General features: G+C 44.1%; 1 protein-coding gene across 1 annotated transcript in view; it reads right to left on the minus strand.

Moving 5' to 3' along the window:
* Positions 1–25,608, minus strand: part of PPP2CB (protein phosphatase 2 catalytic subunit beta) — a 428,792-nt gene that overhangs the window by 300,388 nt on the left and 102,796 nt on the right. Inside the window, exon 2 of the mRNA XM_029601853.1 lies at positions 16,759–16,968. Coding sequence (XP_029457713.1) covers positions 16,759–16,968 — 210 coding nt within the window. The remainder of the gene's footprint in view (positions 1–16,758; positions 16,969–25,608) is intronic.

Here is a 25,608-nt window from a genome sequence, read left to right on the forward strand (position 1 = left end):
AGGGCACATCACGCCGGTTTACAAAAAACTGAAGCAGGTAGAAAATACATTGAACAAGGGGGGCGGGTAAGGGGAGCAGGCGAGAAAAGGGAAGAGGGGGTAAGGGATAAAGACAGCTGGAATTATAGAGGCAGCCTAGCGAAAAATGACAGGAATTAACAATGATGAACAGTAACGGTTTTGTAAGGAACTGGGGAAACATTTGGGGAAAGGGGAGACTTTTAACATAAGAACATAAGAAAATGCCATACTAGGTCAGACCAAGGGTCCATCAAGCCCAGCATCCTGTTTCCAACCGTGGCCAATCCAGGCCATAAGAATCTGGCAAGTACCCAAAAACTAAGTCTATTCCATGTAACCATTGCTAATGGCAGTGGCTATTCTCTAAGGGGGTAATTTTCAAAAGGAGTTACGCGCATAAATGTAACTACTATTGTAGCAATTTTCAAACGCTATTTACTCACGTAAAGTGCATTTATGTGAGTAAATCCTATGGACAATTCAATGGCATATATTGTAGCAATTTTCAAAAACCCACTTACTCGAGTAAAGTGCATTTACTCGAATAAAGCCCAGTTTTACTCAAGTAAATGCTTTTAAAAATCAGGCCCTTAGTGAACTTAATAGCAGGTAATAGACTTCTCCTCCAAGAACTTATCCAATCCTTTTTTAAACACAGCTATACTAACTGCACGTACCACATTCTCTGGCAACAAATTCCAGAGTTTAATTGTGCGTTGAGTAAAGAAGAACTTTCTCCGATTAGTTTTAAATGTGCCCCATGCTAACTTCATGGAGTGTCCCCTAGTCCTTCTACTATCCGAAAGAGTAAATAACCGATTCACATCTACCCGTTCTAGACCTCTCATGATTTTAAACACCTCTATCATATCCCCCCTCAGTCGTCTCTTCTCCAAGCTGAAAAGTCCTAACCTCTTTAGTCTTTCCTCATAGGGGAGTTGTTCCTTTCCCCTTATCATTTTGGTAGCCCTTCTCTGTACCTTCTCCATCGCAATTATATCTTTTTTGAGATGCGGCAACCAGAATTGTACACAGTATTCAAGGTGCGGTCTCACCATGGAGCGATACAGAGGCATTATGACATTTTCCGTTTTATTCATCATTCCTTTTCTAATAATTCCCAACATTCTGTTTGCTTTTTTGACTGCCGCAGCACACTGAACCGACGATTTCAATGTGTTATCACTATGACTTTTCCGAAAGGATGGGCTCCACCTTAACCAGAGTGGAACCAAGCTGCTGGCACTAACTTTCAAAAAGGAGATAGAGCAGCTTTTAAACTAGAACAAGGGGGAAAGCCGACAGTCACTCAGCAGTGCATGGTTCGGAGAAATGTATCCTTGAAGGATACTAATGAAACAGGAGAGTTAGGGCATCCCAACAGAGAGGTTCCATTAAATGCAAACATAGTTCATATACCTATATGTAAAAAATCACCGAAGCTAATGATTTCCGAATTATCCCAAACAACTGAAAAGCAGGTTGTTAAAACAAGCAAAAAACATACTTTGAAATGTCTGTATGCCAATGCCAGAAGTCTAAGTAGTAAGATGGGAGAGTTAGAGTGTATAGCAGCAAATGATGAGATTGACATAATTGGCATCACAGAGACTTGGTGGAAGGAGGATGACAAATGGGACAGTGCTATATCAGGGTACAAATTATATCGCAATGATAGGGAGGATCAACTTGGTGGGGGTGTGGCACTTTATGTCCGGGAGGGTATAGAGTCCAACAGGACAAAGATCATACAAGAGACTAAATGCTCAGTAGAATCTGTATGGGTAGAAATCCCATGTGTGTTGGGTAAGAATATAGTGATAGGAGTATACTACCGTCCACCTGGACAAAATGGTCAGACAGATGATGAAATGCTAAGAGAAATCAGGGAAGCAAACCAATTTGGCAGTGCAATAATAATGGGAGATTTCAATTACCCCAATATTGACTGGGTAAATGTAACATCAGGACTTGCTAGAGACATAAAGTTCCTGGATGTAATAAATGATTGCTTCATGGAGCAATTGGTTCAGGAACCAACAAGAGAGGGAGCTATTTTAGATTTAGTTCTTAGTGGAACGCAAGATTTGGTGAGAGAAGTAACGGTGGTGGGGCCACTTGGCAACAGTGATCATAACATGATCAAATTTAAACTAATAACTGGAAGGGGGACAATAAGTAAATCTGCAGCTCTAACACTAAATTTTAAAAAGGGAAACTTTGATAAAATGAGAAAAATAGTTAGAAAAAAACTGAAAGGTGCAGCTGCAAAGGTTTATTTATTTATCACTTTTTTTATGCCGACCTTCATAGTAATAACCATATCGGATCGGTTTACATCGAACAAGGGTATAACTGAAACGACAACTAATTAAACAATTGAGAAGAAAGGCAAAGTTACATTCAACAAGGAGTAAGAACGTGGAAGCTTAAACAGCTGGAAAAAAGTTAAAGCAGGTAGTGATTATAAGATAATACAATAGAGAATACAGGTTAAAGCATAATGTGCTTTAACCTGGAAGTGCCAGAGTCCATCAGTCAGGATGAGAGGAGACCATCGTCCAGGTAAAGAATAATGGCAACTAGTGATTGTCTGGGGGATCAGAGAAGGCCTGGTGAAAGAGCCACGTCTTGAGTTTTTTTCTGAATGTTAAGAGGCAGGGTTCCAATCTGAGGTCTGAGGGGATGTTATTCCAGATAGATGGGCCTGCTATTGAAAACGCTCTATCTTTGGTTGAGAATAGGCATGTGGCTTTAGTTGGGGGAAATTGCAGAGTTCCTTTGTGAATTTCTCTGGTTGGTCTGTTGGAGGAGTGTAGTTTGAAGGGGATTTCAAGGTCGAGTTGAAGTTGATGGTGAATGGATTTGTGTATTAGGGTGATTGATTTGTATAAGATTCTGAAATTCACTGGTAACCAATGTAGATTTCTGAGAATGGGTGAGATGTGTTCTCCACGGCTGGTGTTGGTCAGCAATCTCGCTGCGGCATTTTGTATCATCTGCAGTGGTTTGGTGGTAGATTTGGGTAGGCCTAGGAAGAGGGCACTGCAGTAGTCTATCTTGGCGAACAGCAACGCTTGGAGAACTGTCCTGAAGTCATAGAAAAATAGGAGTGGTTTGAGTCGTTTTAGAACCTGGAGTCTGTAGAAGCAGTCTTTGGATGTGGTGTTGACCATTTTCTTTAGGTTTAGTCAGTTATCTAGAATTACCCCAAGGTCTCTAACATGCTTATGGGTGAAGTGGGAATTGTGTGGGGATGGTGGAGGGATATTATCTTCGTTTGAGGAGATGAGGAGGAGCTCCGTCTTCGAGGCATTGAGGACCAAGTTTAAGCTGTTGAGGAGGCTGGTGTTAGATAGAAGGCAGTTAAAAGTGTTCAACAGGCATGGACATTGTTTAAAAATACAATCCTAGAGGCGCAGTCCATATGTATTCCGCGCATTAAGAAAGGTGGAAGGAAGGAAAAACGATTACCGTCATGGTTAAAAGGTGAGGTGAAAGAGGCTATTTTAGCCAAAAAAACATTCTTCAAAAACTGGAAGAAGGATCCATCTGAAGAACATAGGATAAAACATAAGCATTGTCAAGCTAAGTGTAAAACATTGATAAGACAGGCGAAGAGAGAATTTGAAATGAAATTGGCCTTAGAGGCAAAAACTGATAATAAAACCTTTTTTAAATATATCTAAAGCAAGAAACCTGTGAGGGAGTCGGTTGGACCATTAGATGACCGAGGGGTTAAAGGGGCTCTTAGGGAAGATAAGGCCATTGCAGAAAGACTAAATGAATTCTTTGCCTCCCTGTTTACAAATGAGGATGTTGGGGAGATACCAGTTCCGGAGATGGTTTTCAGGGGTGATGAGTCAGACGAACTGAACAAAATCACTGTGAACCTGGAAGATGTAGTAGGCCAGATTGACAAACTAAAGAGAAGCAAATCATCTGGACCGGATGGTATGCATCCTAGGGTTCTGAAGGAACTCAAAAATGAAATTTCTGATCTATTAGTTAAAATTTGTAACCTATCATTAAAATCATCCATTGTACCTGAAGACTGGAAGGTGGCCAATGTAACCCCAATATTTAAAAAAGGCTCCAGGGGCGAACCAGGTAACTATAGACCAGTGAGCCTAACTTCAGTGCCTGGAAAAATAGTGGAAACTATTCTCAAGAACAAAATTGTAAAGCATATAGAAAGACATGATTTAATGGAACATAGTCAACATGGATTTACCCAAGGGAAGTCTTGCCTAACAAATCTGCTTCATTTTTTTTGAAGGGGTTAATAAACATGTGGATAAAGGTGAACCGGTAGATGTAGTGTATTTGGATTTTCAGAAGGCGTTTGACAAAGTCCCTCATGAGAGGCTTCTACGTAAACTAAAAAGTCATGGGATAGGAGGCAATGTCCTTTCGTGGATTACAAGCTGGTTAAAAGACAGGAAACAGAGAGTAGGATTAAATGGTCAATTTTCTCAGTGGAAAAGGGTAAACAGTGGAGTGCCTCAGGGATCTGTACTTGGACCAGTGCTTTTCAATATATATATAAATGATCCGGAAAGGAATACGACGAGTGAGGTTATCAAATTTGCAGATGATACAAAATTATTTAGAGTAGTTAAATCACAAGCAGACTGTGATACTTTGCAGGAGGACCTTGCAAGACTTGAAGATTGGGCATCCAAATGGCAGATGACATTTAATGTGGACAAGTGCAAGGTGTTGCATATAGGGAAAAATAACCGTTTCTGTAGTTACACGATGTTAGGTTCCATATTAGGAGCTACCTCCCAGGAAAAAGATCTCAGCATCATAGTGGATAATACTTTAAAATCGTCAGCTCAGTGTGCTGCAGCAGTCAAAAAAGCAAATAGAATGTTAGGAATTATTAGGAAGGGAATGGTTAATAGAACGGAAAATGTCATAATGCCTCTATATCGCTCCAACGTGAGACCACACCTTGAATACTGTGTACAATTCTGGTCGCCGCATCTCAAAAAAGAGAAGGTACAGAGAAGGGCAACCAAAATGATAAAGGGGATGGAACAGCTTCCCTATGAGGATAGGCTGAAGAGATTAGGGCTGTTCAGCTTGGAGAAGAGACAGCTGAGGGGGGATATGATAGAGGCCTTTAAGATCATGAGAGGTCTTGAACGAGTAGATGTGACTCGGTTATTTTCAGTTTCGAATAATAGAAGGACTAGGGGGCATTCCATGAAGTTAGCAAGTAGCACATTTAAGACTAATCGGAGAAAATTCTTTTTCACTCAACGCACAATAAAGCTCTGGAGTTTGTTGCCAGAGGATGTGGTTAGTGCAGTTAGTGTAGCTGGGTTCAAAAAAGGTTTGGATAAGTTCTTGGATGAGAATCCATTAATGGCTATTAATCAATTTTACTTAGGGAATAGCCACTGCTATTAATTGCATCAGTAGCATGGGATCTTCTTAGTGTTTGGGTAATTGCCAGGTTCTTGTGGCCTGGTTTTGGCCTCTGTTGGAAACAGGATGCTGGGCTTGATGGACCCTTGGTCTGACCCAGCATGGCAATTTCTTATGTTCTTATGGAAGGGAAATAGAACCAAAAGGTTATTAAGAGCCAAGAGTAACATAAGTATGAGAAAAAAGTGCAAAACTTGTTGGGAAGACTGGATGGACCATTTGGTCTTCTTCTGTCGTCATTTCTATGTTTCTATGTAGTACAGACAGGGGAGGGAGCATGTGAACAACAAAGAGTCAAGGAGAAGAAAATATTGCTTCTTCAGCAGTTGACAAGTGGCAAGTAGAGATAAGACTGTACCCCTCCATACATCCCTCCCCACACCTGGCTTTAGCAAGGACTTTTGCATATCAGCAGAAATAACAAGAAAACTGCAACTTGGAAACTGCACAAAGGCGTTGAACAGTATTTTATTGGTAAGGGAATTTGTACAAGGGAAAAGGGAGGGGGAAAGGGGGCTTGCATAGGCAAGAAAAAGTGTATAAAGTATACTGCTTGAGCCTGTTGGGATGTGCCTACTTCTGTATGACACCAGTACTTGCAAGTTCATGAAATAAAAGATTTGTATTGTTTTATTGAAGCTTGTGTTCACTTTCCTTCCTTCCAGGAAGTATTTGTTTCTTACAATGGGTGATAATTCAGTTCAACTGAACCAAATCACAGTGAACCTGGAAGATGTGGTAGGCCTGATGGACAAACTGAAGAGTAGTAATCACCTGGCCCGGATGGTATACACCCCAGGGTTCTGAAATAATTAAAAACTGAAATTTCAGGCCAGTTAGTAAAAATTTGAAACCTACCATTAAAATCATCCAACGTACCTGAAGATTGGAAGATGGCCAATGTAACCCCTATATTTAAAAAGGGATCCAGGAAACTATAGACCAGTGAGCCTGACTTCAGTGCCAGGAAAAATCATGGAAACTCTTATAAAGAATAAAATCACAAATCATTTAGATAGACATGGTTTAATGGGACACAGCCTTTTATCCAAGGGAAGTCTTGCCTCACAAATTTTCTACATTTTTTTTAAGGGGATGAATAAACATGTGGGCAAAGGTAAACCAGTAGATATGGTGCATTTGGATTTTCAGAAGGCGTTTGACAAAGTCCAGCATGAGAGGCTTCTAAGAAAACTAAAAGAAAATCATGGGATAGGAGGTGATGTGTTTTTGTGGATTGCAAGTTGGTTAAAAGACCGGAAACAGAGTGTAGGATTAAATGGTCAATTTTCACAGTGGAAAAAGGTAAACAGTGGAGAGCCTCAGGGATCTGTATTTGGACCGGTGCTTTTTAATATATTTATAAATGATCTGGAAAGGGGTACAACGAGTGAGGCAATCAAATTTGCGAGTGACAAAATTATGCAGAGCAGTTAAATCTCAAGCGGACTGTGATGAATTACAGGAGGATCTTGTGAGACTGGAAGATTGGGCTTCCAAATGGCAAATGAAATTTAATGTGGCCAAGTGCAAAGTGATGCATATAGAGAAAAATAACCCTTGCTGTAATTACACAATGTTAGGTTCTATCTTAGGAGAAAGAGATCTAGGTGTCACAGTGGATAATACATTGAAATCGACAGCCCAGTGTGCTGTGGCAATCAAAAAAGCAAACAGAATGTTAGGAATTATTAAGAAGGGAATGGAAAATAAAACAGAGGATGTCATAATGCTCTGTATCGCTCAATGTTGAGACCGCACCTTGAATACTGTGTGCAGTTCTAGTCACCGCATCTCAAAAAGGATATAGCTGCACTGGAGAAAAGCGATCAAAATGATAATGGGCATGGAATGGCTGCCCAATGAGGAAAGGCTAAAGAAGTTAGGGCTGTTCAAGTCTGAAGAACAGACAATTGAGGGGGGATATGATAGAAGTCTACAAAATCATGAAAGGACTTAGAACAAGTTAATGTAAATTGTTATTTACTCTCTCAGACAATAGAAGGACCAGGGGGCACTCCATGAAATTAGCAAGTAGCTTATTTAAAACAAATCGAAGACAATTATTTTTCACTCAGCGCATAGATAAGCTCTATTTATTTATTTATTTATTATTTGAGGTTTCTTATATACCGATAGCCGTTTGCACATCGTATCGGTTTACATACAACTAATAACTTATGGGCAAGGCCCCTTACAAAGAACAGTAAAACAATGTGGAAACAAATATACAGGAGATATAATTGTAATAAATAGAACTATACAATAAAATACAAGAGATATATATGTATGTGCGAGTAGGGAGTATAAGAGTTACTTAGGGAACTATATTCATGAAGATATCTTAAAGAGAACACTTATGCTGGAGGGGTCATGATACTATCAAATACAATAACTTTAAAACTATAACACGTTGTAGGTAGAAGGTGTAAAAACAGCAGTGAGGAGCTGAGTAATTTAGAGATTCAAATGGAGGGAAGGGGAAAACAAAAAATGGAGATGAGGGGGGTGGAAGAGAGAGAAAGAGGGTGAGGGAGGGCAGAATGGAGGGCCTATAGAGGGTAGGAGAGAGGGAGATTCATGAGCTATACGGGGGTGTCAATGGGGTTATGAGGGTAGCTGAAAACGCTTTGGGGGGTGAGAATCAGAAATGAGGGTTAGCTTAACGATATCGAGTTGTAGGATATCGTGTTGAAGGGTCTTCCTCATTGGGAGGGGGGTGCATGTGGGTAGGCCTGTAAGAACAACCATGTTTTTAGGGGTTTTTTTAAGTTAGGGGTTAAGTTCTCAGTGCGTATATCAGGCGGTAGGGAGTTCCATAGGGTAGGGCCAGCAAGGGAGAATGCTCTGTTCATGGTGGAGGTAAGTTTGATCGTTTTGATTGTAGGAGTACGGAGGGTTCCTTGTAGGGCGGGGCGGGTGGGTCTGATAGATGTGCGTGGATGTAGAGGGGGGGTGATCCAGTTAAGGTTTTCATTAATCAGACTTTTATGTATCAGGGAGAGGGTTTTGTACAAAATGCGTGATTGTATAGGGAGCCAGTGGAGTTCAATCAGTGTGGGTGTGATGTGGTCCCTTTTTTTGGAATTGGTGAGGATACGTGCAGTGGCATTTTGTAATAGTTGTAAAGGTTTGGTATATGTTGAAGGGAATCCAAGGAGGAGGGCGTTACAGTAGTCTATTTTCGAAAAGATAATAGACTGGAGAACTGTGCGAAAATCAGAGAAGTGTAGAAGTGGTCTGAGTTTTTTAATCGTTTGTAGTTTGAAATAGCAGTCTCTGATAATAGCGTTGATAAATGGTTTGAAAGAGAGTTGATTATCAATGATGACACCAAGGTTGCGAGTGTGTGATGAGAATGATGTCGATGCGTGTGAGAGGGGGATTGCTGGTGGTGGCTGCTTGTTGGAAATGATAAGGAGCTCAGTTTTTTGGGGGTTGAGAGCAAGATGCATGTCTGTGAGGAGTTGGTTAATGGAGGAAAGGCAGGATTCCCAGTTTTGAAGGGCGGTTTGGAGGGAATCAGAGAAAGGGAAAAGAATTTGCACGTCATCTGCATATATGAAGTGCTTGATACGCAGATTGGTTAGGAGAGTGGTGAGGGGAAGCAAGTAAATGTTAAAGAGGGTAGAGGAGAGGGAGGAGCCCTGGGGGACACCTTGAGGGAGATTGATAGGTTCGGATTCAGTGTTATCCAAAAGGACAGTGAAAAGGCGGTTTTGTAGGTAAGACTGTAACCAAGATAGCGCGTTTCCAGCAATTCCAATATTACTGAGGATGTTGAGAAGGATAGAGTGATTGACAGTGTCAAACGCTGCTGAGATGTCTAGCATAGCAATCAGATATGAAGAGCCCAAATCAGTTCCTTTGATGAGGGTGTCAGTAAGTGAGAGTAGGAGTGTTTCAGTACTAAGATGCTTCCTGAAACCGTATTGAGTTGAGGGCAAAATGTTGTTTTGTTCAAGGTGGAGAGATAGGCGAGAATCTACGAGTCTTTCCAGGATTTTAGCTAAGAGGGGTAGGTTGGAAACAGGTCTGAAATTGGACAAGGTGGAAGGATCAAGATTAGGTTTTTTGAGTAGCAGTTTAACTACAGCATGTTTGAGAAAATTAGGGACTGTGCCTTGTTCCAAGGAACAGTTGACGATGTTGGATAGCGGTTTAGCAATTACTTTGGGAATTGATAGTAGGAGTTTAGAAGGGATAGTTTCCGAGGGATGAGAAGAAGGTTTCATCTTTCTTAAGATGTTCTCTATTTCCAGTGAGGACGAGGAGTCAAAAGAGGAAAGAGTAGCTGTAGAGTTGATGATAGGTAAAGAAACGTTGTTGGTGCTGTGAGAAAATTTTGCAGTGAGAGATGAGATTTTATCTCTAAAGAAATGAGCTAATTCATTGCAACGGTTCTTGGATGTAGTTGTTGCAGGCTGTGTGTAGGTGGAGTTAGTGAGGTCCGCAACCATTGAGAAAAGGGCCCTGGGATTATATTGTAGGCCGTGAATTTTTTTGAATAGTATTCACGTTTGGTAAGGAGTATGGATTTTCTATACTTGTGCATGTGCTGGTAGTATGTATTCTTGGAGGCAGGGGAGGGGTGTTTACGCCAGCACCTTTCAGCAGCTCTCATCTGCGACTTTAGCTTTCTGAGTTCGGGTGTGAACCAGGGTTTTCTATTTCGACTGGACGGGTTGACAGATTTTGTGGTTACAGGGCAAAGCTTGTTAGCAATGTTGAGGGTAAGGTCGACCCAGGAGGAGAAGGCGTTGTCAGTAGAGGAGAGGTCAATCTGGTTGTCTATGTCAGAGCAGGCTTGAGAGAGGGTATCCACTGTACAGGATTTGCGAAATTTAAAAGTGATGGGTTGCGCTGGCATGTTAAGGGATGCTTGCGGTAGAGAAAGGGTAGTTTGGATCAAGGAGTGATCAGACCATGGTACTGCCAAACATGATGGTGAATTGATGATATTGATTGTGGAGTTGATGAATATGAGATCAAGGGTGTGTCCAGCTTTGTGGGTAGGGGAGTGGATGATTTGCTTGTATCCCATGGCTTCCATGGAGGAAATGAAAGTTTCACAGGCGGGGGACTGTGGGCGGGCATCTACATGTAGGTTAAAGTCGCCAAGGAGAATCGGGGGTAGGTCAGGGGATAGGGAATTGGCAAAGAATTCAATAAGGGGGGAGGAGTCTTTCTCAAGGAGACCTGGGGGGGTGTAGATGAGACAAATTTGAAACGAATCAGATTTGAAAAAGACAATTTCGTACTGGGGGGGAGGTCACATTTCTGGGATATCAGTTTGAGCTCCTTTTTTACAGCCAATAGTAAACCTCCACCTCTTTTCTTTTTGTGTGGAATTGAGAAGAGGTCGTAACTGTTGATAGGGAGCTGGTTGATAAGGGGTGTGTCATGCTGTTTAAACCAGGTTTCAGTTATAGCGCAGATTTCTGGTTTAGCGTACGTTAGGAAGTCATGTAGGATATGTGTTTTCTTCTGGAGGGATTGTGCTTTGAACAATATTAAGGAGATGAGTGAGAGACTGATTGCTTGGGTGCTGGGGAGGATGGGGATAGGAATGATCCTTCTTCTGATTTGTCTGGGCTTGTGTGGTGATATAGGGGAAATACTAGAGTGGTATCCGTGCTGAGAGTAGACAAGGTAGTCGCATATAAAGGGAGGCATTTTTTAATGAGTGAAAAACAAATTAGACGAAAGAAAAATTTCACCGTTTAAGGTACGGCAAAAAGGAAGAGGGGACTTGCAGGGTGTTGTTGACTTTAGTCAAATTGCAGGATACGAATTGGGAGGTATAATGGGGTGCTGCTCGGTGTAAGCGAGGGGCGAACCGAAGGGGCGAAACAAAGGGGTAGGCCCCTTTGTCGCGCGCCAAAGGCGCGCGACGCCTGCCGAGTCTGCCTTTTAAATTTCAGCGGGGTCTCCCTTTCGATGACGTCGGTCCTGGTCCGGGGACCAGATTGGTCTCCCGAGCTGCCACTCACAGCGATGGGGGAGGGCCCTGAAGGACGGCAGGCTGAAGGTTGAGCCGCGTGGGCAGCGAAGGAGCCCGGATGGGGTAAGTGCAATTTAAAAGGCCTTACCCCGACGGGCTTTAGCGCCGACCGCGCAGGACTCTGCATTCCTTCCCTGCCGTTCTGAAGAGGAAAAACGCCTGCCGGGTCTGCCTTTTAAATTTCAGCGGGGTCTCCCTTTCGATGACGTCAGTCCTGGTCCGGGGACCGGATTGGTCTCCCGGGCTGTCGCTCACAGCGATGGGGGAGGGCCCTGAAGGACGGCAGGCTAGAATTAATTGTCAAAGGATGTGGTTACAGTAGTTAGTGTAACTGCGTTTAAAAAAGGTTTGGATAAGTTCCTAGAAGTTAAATCCATAAACTGCTATGATGGTAATTAATAAGCAATAGTGATCTATCTAATGTTTGGATACTTGCTAGGTACTTGTGACTTGGACTGATCACTGTTGGAAACAGGATACTGGGCTTGATGGACCCTTGGTCTGACACAGTATGGCATTTCTTATGTTCTTATGTAGGGTAATTTTCCAGATACCGCAACTAGGTAGAGAGTGCATCAAGCTAGGTCGAGAGTAAATTGTACAAATCTTATCTTTTTAAAACTTTCATCACTCCAAATCACATAAAATCTTCACTGATGTCTACCGTGCCGTTCGTACCTCTGACTGTGCATGTAAAACTGCCCGCCAAAACAAGCCCACCACCAAAACCTCACCCCGAGGTCAGAATGGCTTCTCTAACAGTGGAATAAAAAGTTGCCTAATATGTGAGCCTCCCCAGAAGCTCGCAAATCCCGGTTCGGTTATAACGCACAGCATAACGCCAGGGAAAAAGGTGTAGTTATTTCCAGCGTTAAATTCGGCATTAGCTCTCCTATTGTTAATGATCTGCTGGATTTAACAGCGTTACTAGAAACGGCTCGGAAGGATCTGTTAAAATCAGCTACATTATTAGTTTCCTTTGTATTAGAGTCTGACAAGTATTGGGTATTGAGGATGTTTTTTTGCCATAGATCTGAGCGATTCCTGAATAAGAGAGTTTCTGTGTTCCCAGATTTTTCAAAGCAAACCCGAAAGAGGAGAAAACAATTCTTGCTTTTGAAACCAAAAGTTTTGGAACTGGGAGGTTTTTTTATACTGAAGTTCCCCTGTAAATGTATAGTAGAACTCCATAATGCTATGTATGTTTTTTTTCAGTCTTACCAACTGTCCACTTTCCTGATGAATAAAGTTGCTTCTACCCCATTGCTTGATATACCGTCTAAGGCAATATGAAGGGCCACCCTTTATACAGTCAGTATTACCTAAAATTTGTAACTAGTTTACTATTTCCTGTAAGTTTTATCTTGATGTTTCCCGTATTTGAGGACTTGGAAGTGGTAATTTAGATTTAAATTTACCTTATAAAGTATATTAATATAATGAAATAATTTTCTTGTATCACAGAATTTCAAATCAAATTGCCTTGATATGTAATTGAAAATGCATAAATATTAAATAAAAAATTCAGTATCAGCGTGCGTTACGCTTTCGCACAAAACGTTAAGCACCCCTCATTTTCATAAACTCCGCTCAAACTTCTCCCATTTAACTAAAACGTTAAAATTTGCATACGCATCTCATAATGCTTTATTTATTGCATGCATTATGGCGCTATCGCAGGTATTAGAGCCCTAACGCCCACAATAAGGCCCTAACGTGATTTGATGAATGACCCCCTTAGATAGATAAGTAGTGTTTTTCAGACTTATCTTGTTAAATAGCAGCAAAACCACTACTTAGCCAGATAAATCTGAACTTATTTGATTAACATCAATATGTATTTAGATGCAATTTTATTTTTTTTTACTTACATGCAAATATTGTAGGGTATTTTATAACCTGCGCTTTTCATATATGTGCAGATTATAAAATACTAGTGTAGATGTGAATGCACCCATATACACACATATATGGGCACGCACGTGCAAGTGTTTTAAAGTTATCCTCTATGTCTACTTGGTTAACAACAATTTATGGGCTTCTCCTCTAGGAAATTGTCCAAACCTTTTTTAAACCTAGTTACACTAACTGCCTTAACCACATCTTCTAGCAATGAATTCCAGAGCTTAACTATGCATTGAGTAAAGAACATATAAACGGGAAAGTTTTGTCATGGAATCCAAACACCCAAATATTTAACCTGATCTCTAGCTCATTTCAGCAGAAAAGGCCTTCTCACTTCTAAATCCCCAGTGATATCTAAGCCTTCAGATTTCTCTAATGTTGAGATTACTTACTGATAATCTCCTTTTCCTTAGTGTAGACAGATGGACTCAGAACAAGTGGGTATAGTGTGCCCGTGCTAGCAGTTGGAGACGGATCTGACGACAGCACAGGTACATAAACCCCCACAGGAAGTGAAGCAACTCAGTAATCTTCCTTGCAAAAGCTGTTATGGATATATGTGTACTGATGATCAATGAATTAGTGAAACAGGATTCCCCTGACCGATTGATAGTAGCTGGAGACCGCCAGCGCTTCCAACCGGAAGGCGTCGACACCTGGTAGAGTGGACGCTCTTATGTAAGAAAATGACATGGCTTACCTTGAATCAGTGAAACCCATGTACACCGGCAGCCGGGCGGGATGCTGAGTCCATCTGTCTACACTAAGGAAAAGGAGATTATCAGGTAAGTAATCTCAACATTTCCTGGCGTGTAGCCAGATGGACTCAGAACAAGTGGGATGTACAAAAGCTTTACTCCCGGACTGGGCGGGAGGCTGCCTGAGGACCGCGTAGGACTGCCCTCGTAAATGCTGTGTCCTCCCTGGCCTGGACATCCAGACGGTAAAATCTGGAAAAGGTATGGAGGGAGGACCATGTCGCCGCCTTATGTATCTCCACGGGCGACAGCATCCTAGATTCTGCCCAAGAGGCCGCCTGCGCTCTGGTGGAATGAGCCTTGACCTGCAGAGGTGGTGACTTCCCGGCCTCTACGTAGGCCGCTCTGATAACTTCTTTGATCCAGCGGGCTATGGTGGGCCGAGAGGCCGCTTCCCCTTGCTTCTTCCCGCTGTGAAGGACGAACAGATGGTCCGTCTTTCGTACTGCTTCTGTCTCTTCCAGGTATCTGGGCAGCAATCTGCCGATGTCGAGATGGCCTAGCAAACGCCCGTCTTCTGATTTCTTCAAACCCGCCGTGGTTGGCAAAGATATGGTTTGGTTGAGGTGAAATTGTGAGACTACTTTAGGTAAGAAAGAGGGAACCGTGCGAAGATGGATAGCCTCTGGAGTGATTCTGAGAAAGGGATCACAGCAGGACAGCGCTTGTAGCTCGGAGATGCGGCGTGCGGAACACACTGCCAGCAAGAACACCATCTTCAAAGTTAGCGAACGGAGAGACAGGCCCCGAAGGGGTCGGAAGGTGGATCCCGCGAGAAAATCCAAAACTATGTTGAGGTTCCACAGGGGCACTGGCCACTTCAGTGGCGGACGAATGTGCTTGACTCCTTTCAGGAAGCGGGAAACATCTGGATGCGTGGCAATGGTCTTGCCATCCCTCCTGGGACCGTAGCAAGACAGCGCAGCCACTTGAACCTTGATGGAGCTTAGGGAGAGACCCTTCTGAAGTCCATCCTGCAGGAAATCCAGAACAATAGGGATTGTGGTCGCATGTGGATTGGTGCCATGAGTGTCGCACCAGGCTTCAAATACTCTCCAGATCCTTATGTTGGTGAGGGATGTGGAAAACTTGCGAGCTCGGAGGAGTGTATCTATCACTGGCTCCGAGTAACCTCTTTTCTTCAGTCTAGCCCTCTCAAGGGCCAGACCGTAAGAGAGAATTGAGCCGGATCCTCGTGGAGGATGGGACCTTGACATAGCAGGTCCCTGAGAGGAGGCAGGGGAAGAGGCTCCCCTGTCTTGTGCCTGGCTCCCCTGTCTTGTGCCTGGCATCCTCCTCTGTCAGGAGCTGGAAGGGGATGGACTTCGCCATGGCCCGCACAAAGCCCATGAACGTCAAGTCTTCGGGAGGAGATCTGCGTCACTCCTCCAGAGGTGATGGATCGGAGAGAGGACTCAGAGGCTTCACCCCCCCCCCCCCCCCCCCCACGGGTCATATACACGGGTCGCTTAGATCACCCGGGGACACTGGCGGACCCGGTATGGGCTCGGGCAATACCAGCCATGGGGATAGTCCCGGAGGCGGTACCACCCGCCTCAGTGGACCTCTCTCATCTGAGGGATCGGTGATGGGGATGGTCTCTGCTGGAGGCAGCACCAGTGTCCCACTGCTCATCGAAGGCAGCTGGAGCACCAGTAGCAGCTACATCAGTAGCACACCAAGGAGAAGGTCCAGGTTCTCCAGCAGCGGCTCCAGCATCAGTGGCGGGCCTTGTAGGTTCGGCTGACCACCAGCTTCACTCTGCATTCTAACTCCTCCTCAAAAGCTGCCAAAGACAGGACCAGCCTGAGGAGGAGGAGGTGTAACCAGATCTCACTCGGAGTCCCGAGAGAGACCGATGTCAACTTTGCTGTGTATATAAAACCACCCCCCCCCCCCCCCGCTTACAGTAGTATAAATAGAGTGTGACATTGATTTCTCTACAGAGGATCTCTCTCACTCTCTCTCCCAAACGGCATGTGCGATAAAAACCTTTCGCTCAGTAACGCAAGGCTAACACGGGCACAATGCACAGAAAAAAGGTTGTGTAGTTATTTCTGCCCTTTAAAACCCACTTTATTGTGTGTTACTCTATCTCATTCCACAATAGGAGCTGCTCTTTACCATTAACTCTGCCCAAACTCCTCCCATTTGCAAAGCAAATGTGACATTTGCATACTAGCACGTTGCGCTATTTAACACGTTCGTTATGGCGTTATCACATGCATAAGGCGTTATCGCTAGCATTAAGGCCCTAACGCGAAATACATGACCCTGTAAGATTCAAAAGCATTTACTGAATACACCTCAGTCCATTTTTTCATCTTTTCCTCCTTCAGTAGTCCTCTATTATTCCTCCCCCTAGAAAGCTTGCCTCGGTGGATCACAAGACCCTCAACGGCTTAAAGGCTGAAGGAGTACCTCCTCCAAGACCCACCTTCTCAGTGACAATTGATCAGTAAGGGCCACCAACCATCTTCACTCCCTTCCTGGGTCTAGGTACACTATGTTTGCGACATCCCTAGGCTTAACCACAGCATCATGGTTTAAGCAACAGACTTGGCTCTAATCTGATAAACTCTCAATATACACATCTACTGTATGTAACCAAAGAAAGTTAATGAATTGTACCTTCAATGCTACAAGAAGAGTCACTGTTTCAACTGAATAATATCCTCTGTCCACATAGTCTCCCATGAATAGATAATTGGTATCTGGTGATTTTCCTCCAATTCTAAAGAGCTCCATAAGATCGTGGAATTGTCCATGGACATCCCCACAGACTGTAACAGGGCAGCGTACCTCCTGTACATTTGATTCTTTTGTGAGAATTTCTTTAGCCTGGGGGGGGGGGAAGAGAGAAAAATATGTACAGAGGAAGTTCTTTCTAAATTTTATGCAGTACAATTTCTTATACATTCAAATAAAACCAAATTGTTTGTCATCCAGGTAAAACTTTTAAACATTGTTTAAATTCGTACTTCCTTTCTATTTAATACTCATACACTAATGCATAATCCATTATAGGAGAGGTGGCCTTGAAAGCTACAAACAGGCCAGGTTTTCAGGATATTCACAACGAATATGCATGAGATAGATTTGCATGCATTACCTCCATTGTAGGCAAATCTATCGTATGCATATTCATTGTAGATATCCTGAATACCTGGCCTATTTATGGCTCTCAAGTACAGGAGTTGGCCACCCCCTGCATAATATTTCATCATTTAGCAATTTTCTTCATAGTATCCATTCCCAACAGTGTGCAAACATTGCCTCAAATGTAGTTTGAAAAAATGAAGTATTCTCCTCCTGACCAGCCTGTTAATTCACAAACCAACATATGTAAAAATATACCATGAAATAAAAATGAAAATGTATTTTATTTCAGGCACCCCCCCTAAGAAACCATTTTGAGGTCATGAATTCTTCCACTGAAACACAACAAATATGACCATAAAAAAAGTGGGTGGGGATTGCCTTTTCCAGAAACATTAAGAAACCAGCAGAGTAGGGGATGAAAAAAGATGAATGACATTAATTAGGTATAAGGGAACTCACAAGCCTATGTAAACAATGATAGCATTCTTCCCTCATCTTACAGCTAATTGTATAAATATAGCCTAAGAGTAAAATAAAAGCCAATGCAAAACATTTCATGAAGAGCTTGAGATAACTGAATAAAACTTGGTTGTCTTCCTGCACCATTACGTTGTATGTAAACAGATGTGATATGTAAATCGAAAACCGGTATATATAAATAAATAAATAAATAAATAAGTACAAGAATTATCTTAATGACAGCCTACTCCAGTCTTTGAGAATTGCAACTAGGTCTGGTTTCCCAAGCTACACACATGAAAACTGTAGACCATTGTTTAAATTTTACTTGATAGGTTCAGATATAAACATTAAAAGGAAACATATGCTTTTCAAAATACTGCTTACATTGTAAAAATCTAGTTTACATTTTGAAAAACAATAAAAAACAATATTTCAGAATTACATTTCCCAAAAAATAACATGCCAAAGATTTTTTTCAGCACAAAAAATTCTTAAAATCATTAGATCGTTAACAAGTTTGTCCTAGAATGATTCAACCTTTAATCTTCAGTCAGCAAGATATCCTCAACTGATATCTGGAGAAATAACTTGTATCCTAATGAATAAGGCTCAGTTATTCAGCAGAATTTATTACAGAACAGCATTACTAACTAAAACTAAATGTATTCTTCTGAAAAAAACAAAATCTAAGAAAAAAGCCTCAAAAGACTTTTCAGTAATTCTTCTTGTGGCATCCCTACTGCTTAAGTCCTTCACTAACCTGAGAAGTTTGAGCAATTCAATGCCACAGATTCACAACCAAAAAAGACCCTATTCTCTCAACCCTTCCACCATCAGTTAAAAGTCACAAAATCATAGATATTAGTAATATGTGGGAAAAATAGTTCCTATAAACTCAGCCATTCTGTCTAACAACAGTAATATATCATTTGCAAGTTTGATTACCATTATTAAGAGAGGCAAAATAGGATGTGTGTGGTTTATAGCAAAGACCTGCAAAGTAAAAAAACAAAAAACAAAAAACCCATGGAATCACAAAACTGCCTGGCTATCCAAATTGTCAGAAAGTGAACAAAATAAAACTGATGAAAGTAAAAAAGGAGGAGGATATGGGTATAGCGTTTAATAACAAAAAATACAGTTTTAAACTTAGCTAGGTTTCTATTCATTGTGTCATTTACCTTGATTAGCAAAGCACACTGCCTGATGAAATCAGATATAGCAAATGTTGCTTCAGGATGTTAGTCCTCACGAATGGGTGACATCGAGGATGGAGCCCAACCACGGAAAACTTCTGTCAACATTTCAGGAACTTTGACTGGCCCCTACTGGGCATGCCCAGCACGGCACTAACCCTGCAGCAAGCAGGGGTCTCCCTTCAGTCTTGTTTCAAAGCTACAGGCAGTGCCGAAAAATAACATAATAAAAAACGAACCCAACACCACGGGGTGGTGGGCGGGTTTCGTGAGGACTAACATCCTGCTGTCCTGTGAGAACACCTGTTACATCAGGTAAGCAACATTTGCTTTCTCACAGGACAAGCAGGATGGTTGTCCTCACAAATGGGTGAGTACCGAGCTGAGGATGTCCTATCGTGCACCAAATGCACCCAACAGCGTGCAACAGGCACAACAACTGGGGTGGAATTTGGTAGAGGGCATCCGCACCCTACCGGGAAGGTGAAAGGGTGTTGGTACCTTATGCTGGAAAAAGGTTACGCAAGACAGACTGGCCGAAGATGGAATCCTGTCTTCCAGCTTTATCCAGGCAATAATGGGCTGCAAATGTATGGAGGGAACTCCAGGTGGCAGCCTTGCAGATGTCAGGAAGCGGCACCAATCGAAGGTGTGCTACTGAAGTCGCCATGGCCCTCACAGAGTGTGCTTTGACACGGTCTTGGAAAGGAATGCCAGCTTGCTGATAGCAGAAGGAGATGCAGTCCGCCAACCAGGAGGAAAGAGCCTGCTTACCCACAGGTTGCCCTAACTTGTTAGGATGGAAAGAGATGAATAACTGAGTGCTCTTCCTGTGGGCAACTGTACGGTCTAGATAGAAAGCTAGAGCTCGTTTACAGTCAAGGGTATGCAGAGTCTGTTCCCCGGAGTTGGAGTGGGGCCTGGGAAAGAAGATAGGTAGTATGATGGATTGATATAATATGAAAGTCCGAAACTACCTTAGGCAAAACTTAGGGTGAGTGCGGAGTACCCGCCCGGTCCTGCAGGAGTTAGTGTAAGGCGGATAGGTAACTATGGCCTGTAGTTCACTAACCCTGCGAGCCGAAGTGATAGCCAAAAGGAATAACACTTTCCATGTGAGATATTTTAGGTCACAGGAGTGAAGAGGTTCGAAAGGTGGTTTCATAAGGCGACCAAGAACCAAATTAAAGTCCCAAGATGGGGCCGGAGGACGTAAAGGTTGCTTCAAATGGAGCAAGCCTTTAAGGAAGCGTGTTACAAGGGGTTGTACTGAAATAGGGACACCTTTATGGAAGGCGGCAACCGCACTGACATGCATTCTGATGGAAGAGGTTTTGAGACCTGATTCAGATAAATGCCAGAGATAGTCCAAGAAATTGGAAATTGGACAGGAAAGGGGATCAAGGGACTGAGAAAGTGCACCATGATGTATACCTTTTCCATTTGTATGAATAAGATTTTCTTGTGGAAGACTTTCGTGAAGCGATCAGGACACGAGAAACTGAATCCGAAAGGTTAAATGGTTGAAGGACTAACCTTTCAACATCCATGCCGTCAGGGATGCCTCCTCCATCCCAACCTTGGAGGTTGGGATGGAGGAGGCATCCTTCGTTTTGAGTGACCAGATGCGGGTCCTGTCCCAGAGGAATGTGCCTGCGGATGGAGAGATCCTGGAGTATGGGAAACCACACTTGGCGTGGCCAGTGCGGTGCTATCAGGATCATGGTTCCCCTGTCCTGACGTAGCTTCACGAGAGTCTTCGACAGAAGAGGAAGTGGAGGGAATGCATAAAGCAGACCGGTTGTCCACGGGAGGGAGAATGCATCCCTGGGCCGAGAGTGCTGGCTCCGAATGAGAAAGCAGTAATTGTCCACTTTGTGGTTCTGAGGGGACGCAAAGATGTCTATATGGGGATAACCCCATTGTTGGAACAGAGTGGTTGCTACCAAGGGATTGAGGGACCACTCGTGTGGGTGGAAGACACGACTCAGTTTGTCTGCCAAGACATTGTTCACTCCCGGCAAGTAGGTGGCTCTGAGGTACATGGAGCGGGAGAGGGCTTCTGCCCAAATTTGCGCAGCTTCCTGGCACAAAAGAAAGGAACCTGTGCCCCCCTGCTTGTTTATGTACCACATGGCCACCTGGTTGTCCGTCTGAATCAAGATTACGTGGTTCGATAGGCAATCTTGAAAAGTCCTGAGAGCATATCGAATTGCTCGAAGTTCCAGGAAGTTGATCTGGTGTTTGGCTTCCTCTGGAGACCAGAATCCTTGGGTTTGTAAATTGTTTACATGAGCTCCCCAACCGACGTTGGAAGCGTCGGTTGTGAGAATTATTTGAGGATCTGGTGGGTGAAAAGACAAGCCCTGTAGGAGGTTGGATTGAGTTTTCCACCATCAAGAGACAGACGGAGTGCATCGGTGATGCGAACAATGGAGGACAGAGGCTGAACAGCTTGGATCCACTGTGATCTGAGAGTCCACTGCATGACTCTCATGGACAGGCGGGCCATGGGAGTCACATAAACTGAGGAGGCCATGTGTCCCAGGAGAATAAGGAATTGTTGAGCTGTTGCTGTGCGTTGAGACTGCAACTGGCAAGCTAGGGACACAAGGATTTGGACTCGTTGATGAGGAAGGAAGGCTTTTGCCTGTAAGGTATCCAAGTCTGCCCCAATGAAGGATAAGGTTTGAGATGGGATTAAGTAGGATTTCTCGTAATTGACAAGAAACCCTAGAGAAAGTAGTGTTTGAATTGTCAGGGTCAGGGAGGACCGAGCGATTGGGTTGGGGCCCTGATTAACCAATCGTCCAGATAGGGGTAGACGTGGACACCTTCCTTCCTGAGAAAAGCTGCAACCACCACAAGGCATTTGGTGAAAACTCGTGGTGCGGATGCCAGGCCGAAAGGGAGCACTCGGTATTGATAGTGATTTCGGCCTACTAAAAAACGGAGGTATTTGCGATGAGGTTGCGTTATCGCAATGTGAGTATAGGCATCTTTTAGGTCTAGAGAGCAGAGCCAGTCTCCTCTTTGCAGCAGAGGGAGAAGCGAGCCCAGGGTTACCATCTTGAACTTCTCTCTGTGAAGGTACTTGTTGAGGGCTCGTAAATCCAGGATTGGTCGAAGTCCTCCTGACTTTTTTGGAATCAGGAAGTACCTGGAGTAGAACCCTAGTCCTTGTTGTGAGGGAGGAATGGGTTCTATAGCATTTGACTGGAGGAGTAGGGAAACTTCCTGCTCTAGAAGAACAGAGTGATCGGTGAGTCCCCACGCCTGCATGGGTGGGGAGTCCGAAGGAAGAGTCAGGAAGTTGAGGTGGTAACCATGTGCCATTATCGCTATCACCCATTGATCTGTGGTGATATGATGCCATTTTTCTAGAAAGTGGCTTAAGCGACCTCCTACTGGAATGGTTGGAAGAGGGATTTGGCAACTGCTCTCTAATTAAAAGTCAAAAACCCGATGCAGGGCCAGGTTGCGGAGCTGCTGCGGGCTTTTGTTTTCGAGACTGGCGAGGCTGAGATTTATGGTAAGGCCTCGCAGACCTAGACTTGGTTTGTGGGGGATAATACTTCCATGGACGGAAGAAGGACTTTTTAAAGTCCTTCTTGAACGGCTGTTTAGAAGGTAAGTCAGAAGGAATGGATGAGAGCTGTTTAAGTGTCTCATGATGATCCTTCAATTCAGCAACAATTTGCTGAATTTGCTCACCAAAGAAATTATCCCCTAGACAGGGCAGATCAGAGAGCCTGTCCTGTACCTCAGGTCGAAAGTCAGATGACTTTAGCCAAGCCCAGCGTCTTGCAGAGATGGCCGTAGCAGAAAGTCTGGTGGAAGCATCAAAGAAATCATAAGCTGTTCTTATCTCATGCTTCCCAGCTTCAAAACCTTTATTTATTAGGGATTGAAGTTGTGGTTGGAACTGCTCTGGTAAAGTATCTGAGTACTCCTGTATCTGTTTAAAGATGACCCTATTATATTGGGTCATATATAGCTGATAAGAAGCTATTCTAGTAGAATACTTTCCTACCTATACTATTTAGGAATTTATTTTCCTTAGTAGGAGGTATGGAAGAATGTGGCTTTATTCTTTTAGCTTTCTTTTGAGCTGATTCTACCACAACAGAGTGGTGGTCTAGCTGAGGTTTCTGAAAGCCAGGTGCTGACTGTACAAGATAGGTAGAGTCAGCTTTTTTGTTTACTGGAGCAACAGATCCAGGAGATTCCCAATTCTTTTTTATAAGGTCCAGAAAAACCTGATGAATTGGAATAGAAGTGATGACTTTAGGGGCATCCAAGAATTGGAGCAACTCCATCATCTGGTGCCTGTCATCTTGTTCTGATTGAAGCTGAAAAGGGACCAAACTCTGACATTTCCTTCACGAAATTTATGAAAGAGAGGTCCACAGGAGGAGAACACTTTCTACTCCCCGCAGGAGAGGGTGGTGAAGGCAAATCATCGGTGTCTGTGGAGGTATCATCACCCCAGGTGTCGTAAGGATCAGGTTGCTGACTTGTAGGACCATGAGGGGGTTGGATACCTGAAGGCCCCAGCTGAGGCTCCGAGAAACTCGAAGGAATCGTCGGGGGTATTGAAAAGGTCCTCGATGGCATTGGTGCCGGTGCCGGCATCGAAGGAATCGGTGTCGGCATCGATGGTATGGGTGCTGTCATCGAAATTCTCAATGGAGCTGACGTGCGTATCGCCCCCGTGGAATGTATCGGTGGCGAGGAACGACATGGTACCGATGGTACTACCCCCGAAGGGGAATTCGGGACGGTGTTTCTCCACTCGAGGAGATAGCTGTCGGAGACCCGGGTATCACCGGAGGAAGGGCAGTCATAAGCGCTTCCATCCGGGCAAGCAGCGGTGCCAGTGCTGCTGGAATCGGGTCGGTGACCGGTTCCACTCTCGGTGCCGGAGGAGTCTGGAACCGTTGCATCGCCTTGTCGATGGCCTCCTGGACCAGCCGGTCCAGTTCTACCCGGAGACCTGAGGTAACAATACCCGGCTCCACGGGAGAGGGAGGCTGAGGCTGAGCCGGAGGGACCACCATCATCGGTGGAGTCGCGGCTCCCAAACCCCGAAGGGGTGAGGGTTGCCTCGGTGTCTGCGAGACAGGAGTGGACGGTGCCACTTCTGGTCGAGACTTCTTCGGAGGAGGCTCGGACAGAACTGAGGTCGATGACTTCGATTCCTCGACGGTCTGAGACTTCTGACGTCGATGGCGATGTTTTTCCCTCCGATCCCCGCGATCTTTGGGGGAAGGGACGGGAGTCGATGGCCGCGGAGACGTCGATGGCAGGCGGTCACCGGGAGGCTGTCGACGATGGTGAAACTTCGACGGTGCCGGTTCCGATGACGTCTATGCAATCGATGGCGTCGGAGTGTGGGCATGGAAAAGGAGTCCCATTTTCTCCATTCTGGCTTTGCGACCTTTTGGTGTCATTAGGGCACATTTGGTGCAAGTCAGGACATCATGCTCACTCCCTAAACACAAAACACAGACTTTATGTGGGTCTGTGATGGACATAGTTCGTGTACAGTCCGGGCACAGACGGAACCCCGACGCCATGGCCCAAAAATTTAGCCCCGGGACGGTCGACTGCCAACAGGCCTCGAGGGCCAAACTCGACGGTAGTCGACAAAAACAACGGCAAAAACTTACCGACGTACCGCGGAGCAAACTTGAAGAGGGGAGACCCCTGAGGGCAAATTTTTCTTCAAGAAATTAGTTGAAGAAATTCCTGTCAGGAATGTGGTAAGAGCTCCTTAACCGCGTGGCTACTGCTGCGCGGAAAAAAGAAGACTGAAGGGAGACCCCTGCTGGCTGCAGGGTTAGTGCCGTGCTGGGCATGCCCAGTAGGGGCCAGTTAAAGTTCCTGAAACTTTGACAGAAGTTTTCCGTGGTTGGGCTCCATCCTCGATGTCACCCATTTGTGAGGACAACCATCCTGCTTGTCCTATGAGAAAAAACAATACAACCTGAGATTTATATTGTACTCTCAAGGACCAGGTACTCTAAAGCTATACCAGACCCACCACATTAGATACAAGGCCTTTGAAATACAGAAGGGTTAGAAAAAGCCTTTCAAAAATAAAAAGAGGTCGATTTTAAAAGCGCTGTATGCAAAAATGCCCACATACATTCATATGTGGGCCACCCACGAGAAAAAAGCTACAAAATAGGAGCGTATATACCCATAAACACATCAAAAATAAGAGGGTGGAAAAGGCGCAGGGCCAACAGTTATATGCGTAACTCCATATTTTTAAATGGAGAAATTACTATTTACCTGATAATTTTGTTTTCCTTAGTGTAGACAGATGGACTCAGGACCATGGGTTTATGCTTCCCCTGCCAGCAGATGGAGCTGGAGCAAGCTGACATCACAGTATATATTGCTCTGCAGTGACCCCAGCCTGCCAGTATTCTCTTCAAAAGCAACCAGGATTCGGAGGAGTTTTGAAAGAGGATTTCTTTCTGGCAGAGACTGTTACCTGAGAGAGGTGAGCCCGGCCCCGAAGCAGCTGGAGGTGAGGCTGCTAGCCCCGATGACTATTCTGACTCCGCCCCCTTTGTGACATCACAGGGGGGAGGCGCTGAGGCTCTAAAAACCAGCCCAGCATTTGAAATTTCTGAGGAGTTTTGAAAGAGGATTTCTTTCTGGCAGAGACTGTTACCTGGGAGAGGTGAGCCCGACCCCGAAGCAGCTG

The sequence above is a fragment of the Rhinatrema bivittatum genome, chromosome 1 (assembly GCF_901001135.1).
Source record: "Rhinatrema bivittatum chromosome 1, aRhiBiv1.1, whole genome shotgun sequence".
Lineage (NCBI taxonomy): Eukaryota > Metazoa > Chordata > Amphibia > Gymnophiona > Rhinatrematidae > Rhinatrema > Rhinatrema bivittatum.